Here is a 13,064-nt window from a genome sequence, read left to right as displayed (position 1 = left end):
TTTTCCCCTCAGAAATCTTTTTATTGATACTTCATTTCTATAGATGTGTCTTTCTGGGATATTAAGCTGGTCGTAGTTCCCATTCTTTAATACTTATTTGGAAATTTTAATTCTTTGTATAAAATGTCTGTCCTACAACTAGATGCTTAATATTTTTGCTTTGCTATTTTCTCAAATATTTAAGTACTGCCTTTTTTCTCCCCTGTTTCCATCATATTTAATTTAAATAATTTGCCTTTTATCTTTGTCCATCTAGCTGCTGCTTCTGTCTTCCTTTAATTTAGTCTCTGGAATGTGGTCACATCCCAGCAGCCAATGTCTCTGTTTCCTCAAACATTACATACACAAGAGTTATTTTGACGCACTTGTCTACCATGGCTTCTCAATTTTGATTATACCAATCAAGAACCAAAATTCAAGTTAAGCTTTTATGAAATACTTTCTACTGAGAACAGCAGACTGTTTCACTTCATAGAAATACATGAAAGATTCCTGTCGTTAGATTGTGAAAGTTTACTATTTTGGTGGATGGTACTGCAAAAAGCTGGCAGTGTGTTTTGGTTGGTTTTGTTGTTGTTTTGTCTGTTTGTTTGTAAAATGGAAGAACTAGTATGAATTATGCATGTGAGAGAGCAGTGGTACGCCTCCACTGGCAAAAGCATTGATGTCAGGTGTAGAGTAAATCGTGTGCATCTTTTTCAGTATTCTGAGTTAGGATGGTAACTGTGTGTCATTCAGTGTATTGATGATACTAATCTCATGTGGAGTGGAGAGACAAATGCTTCCAAAACTACAAGGATTTTATGCAATAGCACTCTGTCTGCAATAGGTAAAGAAAATACCTGAAAAGGGAACGAAAAGATCATGCTTGTGATCATTTGACACTCCCTCATGGAGGCTGAGTCCCTTCTGTACCGTGATGAAGGATGAATGTTAGCTACTGAAAAAAGCAGTCAGGAGTGCAGGTTGGCAATTTTTCCCTTAGTGGGAACCAAGAAATGATTTTTTTAACATATGTAAGTTGTTGTACTTTAGGCGGTGCTGATGGAGAGGAGGAGAGAGAAACCAGGCACTTTCTCGGGGCAGAATATACAGTCTTCTGATCCCTTGTTTTTAGTGCTTTATTTTTAGATATATTATTTTTAAACAGCTTGAAATACAAAAATATTTGCTCTTTTTTTTTTTTTTTTCCAGTTAAAAGAAAACCCTGTTGTGACACAGCATGACTCAATCTTTTTATAGCTACATCAAATACGTGTTGCTTAGGATAATGTAAAAATGTATAAACAACAATAAAGGCAAAAATAAGAAAACACCAGTTGCTATTGTGACACAAGGTGGAGGGCAGCAACACAAGTTCTGTAAATAGATGTCTCATCAATATTATTATTCATTCTGAACAAAAACATACTGTGCTTTAACCATATCATGCCAAAGTTAGTACAGGTCTAGCACATGGAAAGGTTTTTTTATCTCCAGGACTGCCGTAGCAGTAGGTGATGAAATCCCCTGGACACAGATGGTTAGTGCTGCTTACTTGTTTGCTAAGTAAGGTGTTTGTATCACTTTGTGTGATTGTAGCAATTGTCTTAAACTGTTAAGGAGTGGGTGTTAAGAGAAATTTGGAAATTGACAGTAGAATTCATTTTAGGCTGTTTAGATTCTTGATTGTTTTGCTGCTGAAGATGGTAAAATTGCGGAGGTTTGCAGGACAGTGCTTCTTGTTTGCCAGCCAGTTGTGACCTGGATATGAGCTCCTGAAGCGGTACAGCTCCGAAACAGTAGGCTTTTGGCTCACGGGGTCATCTTGTGACTGATAAATGTTATTCTTGTCAGATTGCAAAGCAGATCTGATTTTGAGCCTGAAACAGCAACCGGATGAATAATAACAGCTGACAGCAGTGCAGCACACGCCTTTAATTCCTACTTTGCCAGCCCAGCCTTCGTTGCCTGTGCAACTTGAAGCACGGGGTTTGAAGCCCTCAGAGAAGCTCACAGGAGCCTTGGCAGCCAGGTTGTTCTGCGCCTGCTTGCGTTTCCACTGCTGGGGCTTTTCACCAGGCAGAGGTGCTGAGGGCTTGTAGCAGGCCACTGAGGTGGTTTTGGTTTTTTGTATTTTTTTTTTTTAATCCCCCAAGCTTGTTTTTTTCCAGCTGCTTACAGTTTGTTAGTGCTGACACAAAGACTTGTATTGACTAATTTATTGTACCGTTTGAGCACATCTTTCACCAAGAAAACCTGAGGCCGAGTCGTGGTTTGCTGACCTTTAAATGTGCTGCTCAGCCCAGGGGTGCACAGCCAGCCCTGAGCCTCTGTTAGCCTGGATCTGCCCGTGCCAGTGCGGCTCTGCTCAAGTCACTGGGTCCAAACTGGTGCTGAGGTGGGCACTTCCAGCTGCCCTTGTTCTCCCAGGTCAGCTGTGGGAGACCTGACCTGGCCTTCTTTGGGAGCAGGTGGAGGCCGTGTGCGGTGTGTGAAGGGCTGCACAGGACAATCAGCAGCTGGCTAAATTAGTTTGGGACCTCCCTGCAGAGGAGGGTCAAGTTAAGGTGGGCACCAGCTAAGTAGCTCAGATTTAAATAGTCTCCAGATTAGAATATTGCATTTTTATGCGGATGATAGAAAGCTGTAACTAAAATAAAGGTTAAATTCTCAAGAAATATCCAATAAGAACAAATCGTTTGTGTTTGAAATGTGCCAGCTGAGGGAGGTCAGAAGTCATGTATTGCAATCCCTAACCCTTCCCTGCTTAGAGTAGTTCACTTTGCTTGTATTTTTACAACAGAATACCAAAACCTGCTTAGTTATTTCACAGTAATAACATACTTTTTGGTACTGAAGACACTGATTAAATTGAACTTCTAAATTTAGGCTACTGAAATAACTACATTAGTACAGCCCCTATTTAAAAATGATTCTGCTGTTTTGCTTTGATCTGCAGAGGCTGTAAAAAAGAAAGACCATATTCTGAAGTGTAATTTGGCTGGGTCTTCTCTCCATAGTTAAAATAATATAGAGGTGCTGGCTCCTGGAAGTGCAGCAGAATCAGAGATGAGAAATTTTACTTTGGACTACGTTTGATTGGTGTTTGTCTTCCTGCCAGACAGAGTTAATTTTTCTGTCCGCCTCTGAAAATCACTTACAACTTTATGAATCAGTGCTCTGTGAGCGTTACTACCTATGTTCTTTCTTAGTTTTCGTACCTGTGTGCTGTGTTTCACTGTTCCAAAATCATTACTACCCATATTCTTTATTATTATTACAACATGCGTGCTCAGCTCTCTTAGTTTATTTGTAACTCCTCCAAAGAATGCAAGACAAGGCTAACTATATAATGTGATGACATGCGAAGTTTTCCTGCCTGATAATCCACTCCTTAGAATTTTCCATTCTGTGAGCAGATCCTTTTCCATCCACTGCCTGTGCCTCTTCATTTGTAAGGGAACAATAGCGCTCCTTAGGGTTAATTTCTGAGGGATCCCCGTCCTTGCCTATGAAGTTCTTTTTCTGGTTACTTACTGTTTTGCGAAGTTTGGACAGCTTTCTACAAACTTGGTTTACTGTACCACATGAAGCCATCATTTGAAAGTCTACAGTGTGTGTGTGTGTGTATTACAGTATTATTTGTATGAATCTGAAAATAATTGTAGTTATGCTTCTTCAGAGATGACATTTTCTTTCAGTTATAACTGAGTTGTTTATTACAAACATATCAAGTATAATTTTGAGATGGAAAGGCTTCCACATATGATAGTGTTTTGGGAGAGACGTTTAAAGTACATTTCTATAATTTGCCTCTTGAACAAGTTTTGAAAATGCAATTAAAAACATCATAATTTTTAAATATATGTGCTTGGCCTCTAGGAAGTGTGCAGTGTTGGAGAGGCGTGAAGAGTTCCTTTACAATTGCTGTGATATGGACTTTGTTCGGTTGATTTATGACAGGAAGATTTTTTTTTGTATTTCAGAACAATAGAAGAGTAGTAACTGTTAGTCAGACGTGGTTATAGTACCAGTTGGAAGGGGCTGAGGTTGGTAAATTCAGGTCAGACTTTAACACCATTCTATGATCCGTGCTTGGAAGAGCAAGAACCTGGGGGTAGGTGGTGTCCTCTATGAACAGCACTCCCTGTCTTAGGCACTACATGTGGCCACCCCACTGGTGCTAGGTTCCTCAGAAAAAAAAAGAGGCTGAAAACAAAGCTTAAACATGCAAATGAAATTAGTTACTGCTAAAGCTTGGACTTATTTCTAGATCCACAGGAAAAATCTGACAAAGGTCTGCCAATGGTTTGCTGTTTCTCCAGATAGTTTCTTATAAGGCTGTGCCTTAAGGGAGAAATAGTCCCAAACTACCAATAGAAACTTAAAATGTGATACAATATTATTGTGAACTACTTAGTGCTAACACTGTCAGCTGTCTTCAGTGCAATTAGTTTCCTGGATATTTAGGCTGCTGCTTTTTTATTACATCTCTGCTGCCTTTTCCATTTGTGTGTGATACTGTAGGAGTCAGATTTGATTACAGCTGCACATTAAATCAGTGTAAGCACTGGGGAGAGCAGCTCTCGAGGTAAACTGAGCCTTCCTGGCATTGCCTTTTGCTGGTTCGCATTGCTTTTAGAAAGAAGCTTCTGGCCTGGTAGTGTGACTCACAGTCAACCAGCAGTGACCGACTTCTATAAAGCTTGCTGTTGTGTGAACTGTGTGCACATTTTCCATACATCCAATGAGCTTTGTGAGCTTTGTCTTTTTCTCACTGAATTTCCAATGGGAGCTTGGTTTTCTCCTGCCATCTCATTTCTGTTTTCTGTAGCTTATTTGATTTTCTGATGCTAAACCACATTCTGCATAGCTTCATGTCATTCTGTGTGTTTATTTTTATACTACACCTTCTTTGTCCATGCTGCCAGTCCCTTTTTCCAAGTGCAATATCACAAATAGCTGATGAGTACACTGAAGGAAATTATGCATTTCTGCTGGACTTCTGTTTTCTCAAATAACCTGACCTTCAACATATTTTCTGTCATGTGTTTTATAACAATTTCCAAAAATCAGTTGGTTCCTTCATTTTCTCAGTGCTTCCAGATCAGTGCTTCCAGATCAGTGCTTCCATTTTGCAAATATAAAACCGACAAGTCTTATACAAACTAAAAGAGCTTGAAGATCATTTTGTTTATGCTTTTGAAAGGTTGTTATGTTCAGGAGAATTGCTGAGATTGTGTGCTTTCAGACATATTTTCCTTTGCTATCCTGTATTTAAAAGCATTCTTTTCATTAAAGCCTACGAATATTCTTTAGTACTGTTAGCAGTGATAGAGCTGAATCAGTGGTAGCAATGGCTGGGGACTTAATAAAATACACACGTAAAGCCTGGAAGTCCCGTGCTGTCTGCAGTAGGCAAATGGGTCCGGTTTTAGTGCACACTAATTTATTTTGAGATAAAAATCCAGTTGGGCCTTGTTTTTTTATGTCAGTTAGTCGAGCTGATATGAGGCCGACCTGCAGGTTTGACTCCACTTGCTAATGTACATTATGCATTAAATTGTGTCTTTGTTAGTTTTTACTGTTTTTTGTTGTTGTTGTTGTTGTTTGTTTGTTTGTTTCTTTTCACAATTGATGCACTGAATTTTGTGGGAAAACATACTCTGAGACTAGTTTAATGAATACTTGCAGCCAACCCAGCTTAAATAAAAACCTTGAATTCCCTTGTTTCCATTTGTTGCTCCCACTCCTATGCCTGGTATTAGTACAAGTGCCTGACTATCAACACGAGGAAGCCGTTCTGCACCTTTGTACAATCACCCGGGTCTTTTGCTGGTATAGAAGTGTGCACACACAAAAGTTGTCCATCTATCAGTTGCTGATGTACCATTTCAAAATACCTGAGTGCGGCCAAAGTATATGGAGTACCCACATCTTCTTTCTTACCCTGTATTATTATGCATTATTTTATTCTGTGAAACACTTTATAAAAAGTTGCACGTATTCTGATGAATATGACGTCGTCCCATAAAATACATGAAAGCAGCGCAGCTAAATCTTATTGCTTGGAATTATAATGTTAGAAAATGGGAAGAGTACACCAAATTGCTCTTTTGTTAGCCACGTCTTCCTTGACAGTATACCTGGTAATTTATCAGTGTAAAATATATTAATTTTTGTATTTCTAGTATCAGTATTGTACAAACAAAAATTTAAGTATAAAAATGCAAGAGGGCTGAACTCTGTGAGAATTCCCTGCCAGGCTGCAAGGAGTAGTTTTGGGATTAAAGAACAGATTTATAGCTGCATTGCGTCTAGACAGGATTTAATTCTGCTTATGGGTGCATCCACAGAACCCAACTACTGTTCAAATCAGCTGGAAAAAAAACAGATTTTGATTTCAACTGCTGCAAATTGAAATGTCACGAGTTTTCAGTAGCATCCTGAAATAGTCTCTAAGTGTGGGGAGAGAATATCTATTTAGATGTCAGTTAAGCATGGTGACTAACAGATCGAAAGGGACTGTTAAGACATGCAGCTTGTCAGGCTGCTCAGCTTGGTCTGCAGAACAAACATCACTGAATACTTTCTGTATCAGGCTGAGCTTCTATTTGAGTAACATCGCATGTCCGTGTTTGATGTAAAACACTGTTAAAGGAGGGAGAATCCACTGCATCCCTGTTTAATGTAGTTCAGGTGGTTAACTATCCTCATGACCAGTAGTTGCACTGTAGGAGACTAATTTTAGCATCCTTAGCTTTCAATGACTGCATCTCAGTTGGAATAATTGTTGGTTGTTTTTTTTTTTTTCTAGTTTTAGAAATGTCTGACATCTGAAATCTTTTCGGTGTGCAGACAGTCACAAAACCCCATGAAATTACCTTCTAATTTTTGAGGGCAGTGATGCTTTAATTAATAGTTCAGAGATGAGTAAGGTGACATCATTTGTGTATGCTTTTCTGTAATGCCTGGATTAAGGGATGGAATTCAATGTGAGGGATCTATTTTGGAAGTTGGAATTTGAATGGATTGTTTTCAGTTACCTAATGCTCATGAGAAGTATAGTAACTTTTTAATGCTTCTTGTATTTTCCTGCAGGGCAGCAAAGGGCACTACAGATACCACTGGCAGAGCCACAATGTCAAGCACAGCGGAGTGGATGATATGGTTCTTCTTTCCAAAATCTCAGAGGATTCCATAGTGGAGAACCTTAAGAAGCGATATATGGATGACTATATTTTTGTATCCTTTATACTACTACTTTTATTCGGGTCCTGTGGACTTACTGAGGCAATGCAAGACTAGTAACATATATGTATTCTGTTTAAGTAGATCAGTCAAAGATCCTGAGCATTTTATATGATAGTGCACCTGTGAGTACAGAAAATGAAATTTTGAAATTTGAAATTAAGATCTGAAAAACATTTTTATGATATTCTTTTTGACATATGGTAGTGTTCTTGCCATTGTTGAAGATAGGCCTGTAGCTCCATGTATTTATATATCCATGTGACCTCTGAAGCTAGGTACAATTATGCTACTTCAATGATTAAGAATTAATAGGTTTAAGCATTATATATGTTTTGAGATTATGTTGTTGTTTTTACCTATCAAAATCTAACATTCTTTTGTGACATAGTCCTGTTTACAACTTGTTCTAGAATTCTTAGTACTGTGGATCGTGGACTGATGGAAACAGATAACCATATGAACATCTGCAAATCTAAAATGTTTGCACTTTGATTCTTTTTTTTTTTAAACTGTGATTAATGAAAACATGAAAGATTTAAGTACCTGAACATATAACCCAGCAAGAAAAACAGATTTTAGCACCAAAAATTTGCCTTTTTTTTTTTTGAAATTTCATATGAAAAGACTTCTAGAGACAAAACACTAGACACTGTTTCATTTTTAGCTTTCACAATATAACATGAGCTGTAGTGAGAAATTTTGTAAACTCTAGTCTGTATGACACTGGTCCTTCTTCTGCTTTAGCCAAGTTTTCATACTTCCTAGTAGTATCTTGTGAACAGTTTCCTTGAAGTATTTAACTTTTTATTTCCCTTTCTGCTAAAAAAAAAAATGAATAAATATATAACGCCTCCTGGCTAACTATATATTCAGATAGTAAGAGCTAAGTGGCAGCTTGCTTTAGCAAGGACTGATAGAGGATAAGTAATGTGGCAGCTATGCTGACATTTCCATCCCAAACTGTGTAAGTTTTTAATAGGTGTGCATTCATGGTTTTGGATCCTCTGTTCAATAAATTACCTCACCAGTAATGATTTTGCATTACAGAAATGTGACAAATTTGTCAAACAGATAGTATTGGGGCAACCTATAGTTCTCGTCCTATTAGTAAAATGAACACTTCTGTCCCTGTGGAACCCTGCATCTTCCATGCATTACATTCACATTTTTCAGTGCTCAGTGCTGAAGAAACCATTTGATGCTTTTTTTCTTACAAAAAAAAGTGAAATTAGCATAGTCTTACTGAAACAGGATTAACTGTGTTTTCCAAGGGAAATGGTGGTCATGCTGAGGTATGAGTCTTCTTTTAAAAGCATTATAATTCTTCTGTGTGGGGAAGAAGAATCCTTTTGCAGTCCTGTGTAGGATTTTTGTTCTAGAGATCATCTCCTGAATCTTTCAATTGTTCTTATGTCTCCTCATGAATGAATATTTCTCAGTGCCACTCTGCACAGTGATAACTATTCTTCCCAGAAAATGCTTGCATTGTTTACCAACAGAAAACTATCGCTTCAGATGTTTATACTGATGCAATAATTGCTTGTTTTGACCCGGATGTTGTTAATCTTCTTTGAATTAAATTTAAAAATATATAAAGAAAACATTGCAAATTAACAATACAGAGGTGATGTTCACTGATTTATAGTTCTTCCCCAACTAATGTGATACTGTCTTGTGCTCTGGCACCAAGACAATAGGTTATTTTGTAGGGTAACACAGCAGGATAAATTTCTAATTTTCCTACATCTGTATGGAAAGCTTAAATAGTAAGTTTGTCCATGAACAATTCCAGATTGTTCAGTGAAACCAGCAGTACAGTATTCTGGACTTGTTATTATTACACTGTCAACTCCTAACTCATGAACCAGTCTTGCCTGTAAAGCAGTATCAGATGCTTCATTTATGTATATAACAACTCAAATATGAAAGGTTGCTGAAGTATTTTCTAAATGTAGGTACGTGTACAGCTCAGTGCAGAACTGTGAAACACTAATATTCAAAAGGCTGCAAAAAATCTTTCTGGGCATAATAATAGCTTGTCACTGACTGTCATCTTACAGGGCAGCCTGCAGAATAAGACTTCTAGGAACTGTCTTCTTATACAGCCTGCAGGATAAGACTTGTATGGACTGTTAACAGTTACGTTCATAAAGTAACACCATGTAACTGAATTACCTAATTCCCTTAGCTCCCCAACTTGTCCATGCAGCTGAGTAATTGTCCAGTTCAGCTCAGTCCAGGCTGTTTCCATCTGTCTGCATGCTCAGCACAATCTCTGTGAGATCAGAATGTGTCAGTACAGCTCATTCTGCAAAGGTCAAAACAATCTTTTCAATACTAGCAACACGATCTCCTCAGTTGCAAAGGAGCAAAGCAGTCCAAATATACCATTTCCTTTCTGTATTTTTACTCAAAGAGTATTGGATTTGGGCCTGTAATACATGTTCCTGTACTTAGCTTGTCATAAAACACATATTTTGATAATATGAAAGTATCCTCCTGAATGATATTTTTATATTCTTGTAAGCCTTCTAATTTTATTTTTATTAATAATTGTTTTAAGCTGTTTTTCTTTTTTTTTTTTTGTATTATTTGAATCTGTGTATTACTGTGTAATATATGGAAAGGTTATTTGGCAGTCACTAGAGGTAAGATAATACTTTTTAAACTGTAGTTACCTTAACTGCTTTTAAATACAGACATACATTGGCTCTGTGTTAATCTCTGTGAATCCTTTCAAACAAATGCCATATTTTGGGGAAAAGGAAATTGAGATGTACCAAGGAGCCGTAAGTAAAGCAGTCTCTAATGAACTAGAGTATTGGCAGGCATGTAAATACTATTCTACATGGTAAAACTCTTGAAAGCATTTGTTTCGGGGTTTTGGTAGTTCGCTGTATTAGAGAAATAGGCTGGGAGAAATCGGCTGTTATCCATCACCATATACTGACTCTTCAAATTGAATTCCCCAGAATATAGAATTAGTATCTCAAGAAAATACTTGCATTGATTAACTCTAGTCCATACCAGGCTTTGCCCCTTGACAGGCCTTTCCTCTTGCAAAGGCAGTTTTTAAGCTATTGCGTGCTTAAAGTGTGGCGCATAATACAATCTGGCCCGAGTAGACTTGGAGAATATGGGAAGAGATCCCTGACTGGAAAAGAACAATAAGAAAATCGAGATGCCAAAATTGGATACCTGTTGTGAAAATACTGCTTGAAGAGTGAGCAGCACAAGGGCATGAGGGAGTTAAAATGCAGTTTCCTGCTCTGCTCACATGCCCACAGCCAGAAGCCTAGGGAAACCGTTCGGTTTGAGTGGGTGCAGTGGATGAAAATGAGGCTGTTACAGCACCAGGCTCTGTGTAGTGGCTTAGGTAGTTTATTGTTAGCATGTGACCACTGGTGGGTTAGGCTTAAATTATATGAGTTTCTCTTGGACAAGTAATGTATTTCAAGCACGGCCTATTTTTAGATCAGACTGTTTACAATACTTCAGGAGAAAATTATAGATGAGAGAAAGATCAGTAACAGAAGCAGAGGCTTTGGTTTGTTTTTATTAAACAAGCAAAAAAAATCCCCAGAATCTTCAGTGTAAAGTGGGATAGAGAATTGTTTTCTTTTTTTTTCAGGAAAATAGTTCTTCCAATTTAAATAAAAATTTATATTGCTTTTGCTGTATTGCCTAATGCTGTGTTGAAAAAACTACGCTCTGTTTCCCTTTCTAGGCACAATATGAAAACCCACCACATATTTATGCTCTTGCAGACAGCATGTACAGAAACATGATTATTGACAGAGAAAATCAGTGCGTCATTATTAGGTAAGAAAAAGATCTGCAAAAAAAAGTTGTTATTTTTTGTTTTAACTTCAAGAAATGGAAAAGTTTATTTTTTATTATACTAATAAAAACCTTCTGTGTCCATGACCACTGAATATTTTGGGGTTTTCTAGGATAGCTAAGTATTTTCTGACCCTCCCTTTTGTTTTCCAGTAGAATCCTGGTAGCTTAACAAAAAATCGCTTTCTCTCTGCTTCATGCCCAATATCAAATCTGCAATAGCTTGAATGACTACATGAGGTACAGATTAACAGCTATAGCATCCACGGGCAGTGCAAAATCCAAGGCTCACATCGACTACATTAACATACTCTGGGTTTAATTCTATTTCTTTTTTTTTTTTTCCCATAAAAATAAATGCACTTTTGTTCATTTTATAATCTTCCTTGTATTCAGTCAGAGACAAAAGGAGAAGAGATACAAGCAAATTAATTTTGTCCTCACTATTATTCCATTTTAATTATTAGGCTGAGGCACTTTGAATTTATTATTGAGTTTGTTTAATAATAGGCATTACTTAAGTCACAGGGACAGTGAATTTTGGGTACAGAGGTATGCTTTGGTCTCATCTGTGAGTTTATACGTGGTTTATAATAAAAGAAAATGTGCAGAGAGCAAGAACTGCAGGATATTTTATCTCGTACACTATCCCTCTTAAATATTTTCCTTCTTGAATGGAAAAGTTAAGAGGTTCACTGTAGTTCACCTGGAGCTGCAGTTTGCCTATGGCATTGTTGTCCAAATACGTTTATATATTTTGCAAATAATTAAATTATATATATTGGGAGTGTGTGTTGAGTAATTTCTTACTGATTGGGTGCATAGTCAAAAAAAAGTTTGGAAATCACTGGCCTGTGAGAATGTATCAGTCAAGAAGCAGGGAAAAGAAAGAGAAGGAAAAAAAATCTCTTAAGTTAAACAGCCATTATTTTATTAATAACAGTCATTCTTAAGCTTCCTATAATTTCTCTTCAGAACACTCAGAGAGACATCACCATGAATTTAACTGCTGCTGAATTTAACAGAAGAGATTTCAAGACTTGAGTGTTTTTCTTTGTCCAGGGGCCCTCTCTGGTCCTGGGGTGGCTGTGTGCCTTGCAGTGTCACAGCCCCAAGGGGCAGGATGTCAGTGATCAGATCTGATGCCATGTAACTTACTGCTGGCTGGAACCTGCCGGGAAACGGTGAAGGGTCACTGATGTTAAGCCTCAATGCCCTTTCACCAGCCACTTGCTAATTTCAGTTTCACAGCAGTAATAAAAAAGACACGGGCTTAGTGAGTGGATCTTGCATGTGGAGGTGCTCCATGTGCGAGTTTTCCTGTACCTTACTGAGTGATTCATTGTGAAAACAAGTATAATATTTACATATCTCACATATGAGCTATATAAAATGTACATATCTCACCAATGAGCTGCCTAGAGAGCTTGTGAGGAATAATTGTTTGTAAGTTATATTCATCGTGTTATTTGGATCTATGCCTGGGGGTCATCTAGGCAGAGCATTTCTGGGTGACAGGTTGGTTACACTGGAAAAACCAACAGGTGTCCCTCTTAGTATTAGTAAAAAGTGCATGTAGATATGCAGAAACTGAGGGTTTTACATTTAGGAAGGTCAGCCAGGCATTAAGAGTTTGTGACACTGAGCTGTACTACAAGGGCCTCCCTATTTCTAGGCTGCTGTTACATGGCGCCATGTAACTTAAAAAGCCCAAAGCTCATACTCTTGCTTTTCATATTTCTAAACTGATCCCTGAGCTGTCATCTTTTGGGGAAAATTGATGCCTGTTGCCAGGATGAAGTTAGTAGTACCATTTGGTCAAATTCAGACCTGTTAGGAATGAGTAAAATTGAGATTTATTTTGATTTTTGTACAAAATAACATCCCAGACCCTCAATATTTCATATTAAGCTAAATTTGTAGTGCAAATTCTTAAACTGCAGTGGACTGTTAGTAGAAAGCACAGTTTTTGATGTGTTGCTAATGCC

General features: G+C 37.7%; 1 protein-coding gene across 5 annotated transcripts in view; it reads left to right on the top strand.

Annotated features, from left to right (window-relative positions):
* The window catches only part of MYO1E (myosin IE), a 159,303-nt gene that overhangs the window by 100,165 nt on the left and 46,074 nt on the right, over positions 1-13,064 (top strand). For all 5 annotated transcript variants that reach the window (XM_072043626.1, XM_072043624.1, XM_038184873.2 and 2 more), the window contains 3 exons: positions 7,084-7,227; positions 9,936-10,025; positions 10,964-11,058. In XM_072043626.1, the coding sequence (XP_071899727.1) occupies positions 7,084-7,227; positions 9,936-10,025; positions 10,964-11,058 (329 nt within the window). The remainder of the gene's footprint in view (positions 1-7,083; positions 7,228-9,935; positions 10,026-10,963; positions 11,059-13,064) is intronic.

This window comes from Anas platyrhynchos, chromosome 11 (assembly GCF_047663525.1).
Source record: "Anas platyrhynchos isolate ZD024472 breed Pekin duck chromosome 11, IASCAAS_PekinDuck_T2T, whole genome shotgun sequence".
Taxonomy (NCBI): domain Eukaryota; kingdom Metazoa; phylum Chordata; class Aves; order Anseriformes; family Anatidae; genus Anas; species Anas platyrhynchos.
This window is presented reverse-complemented; position numbering and strand designations above follow the sequence as displayed.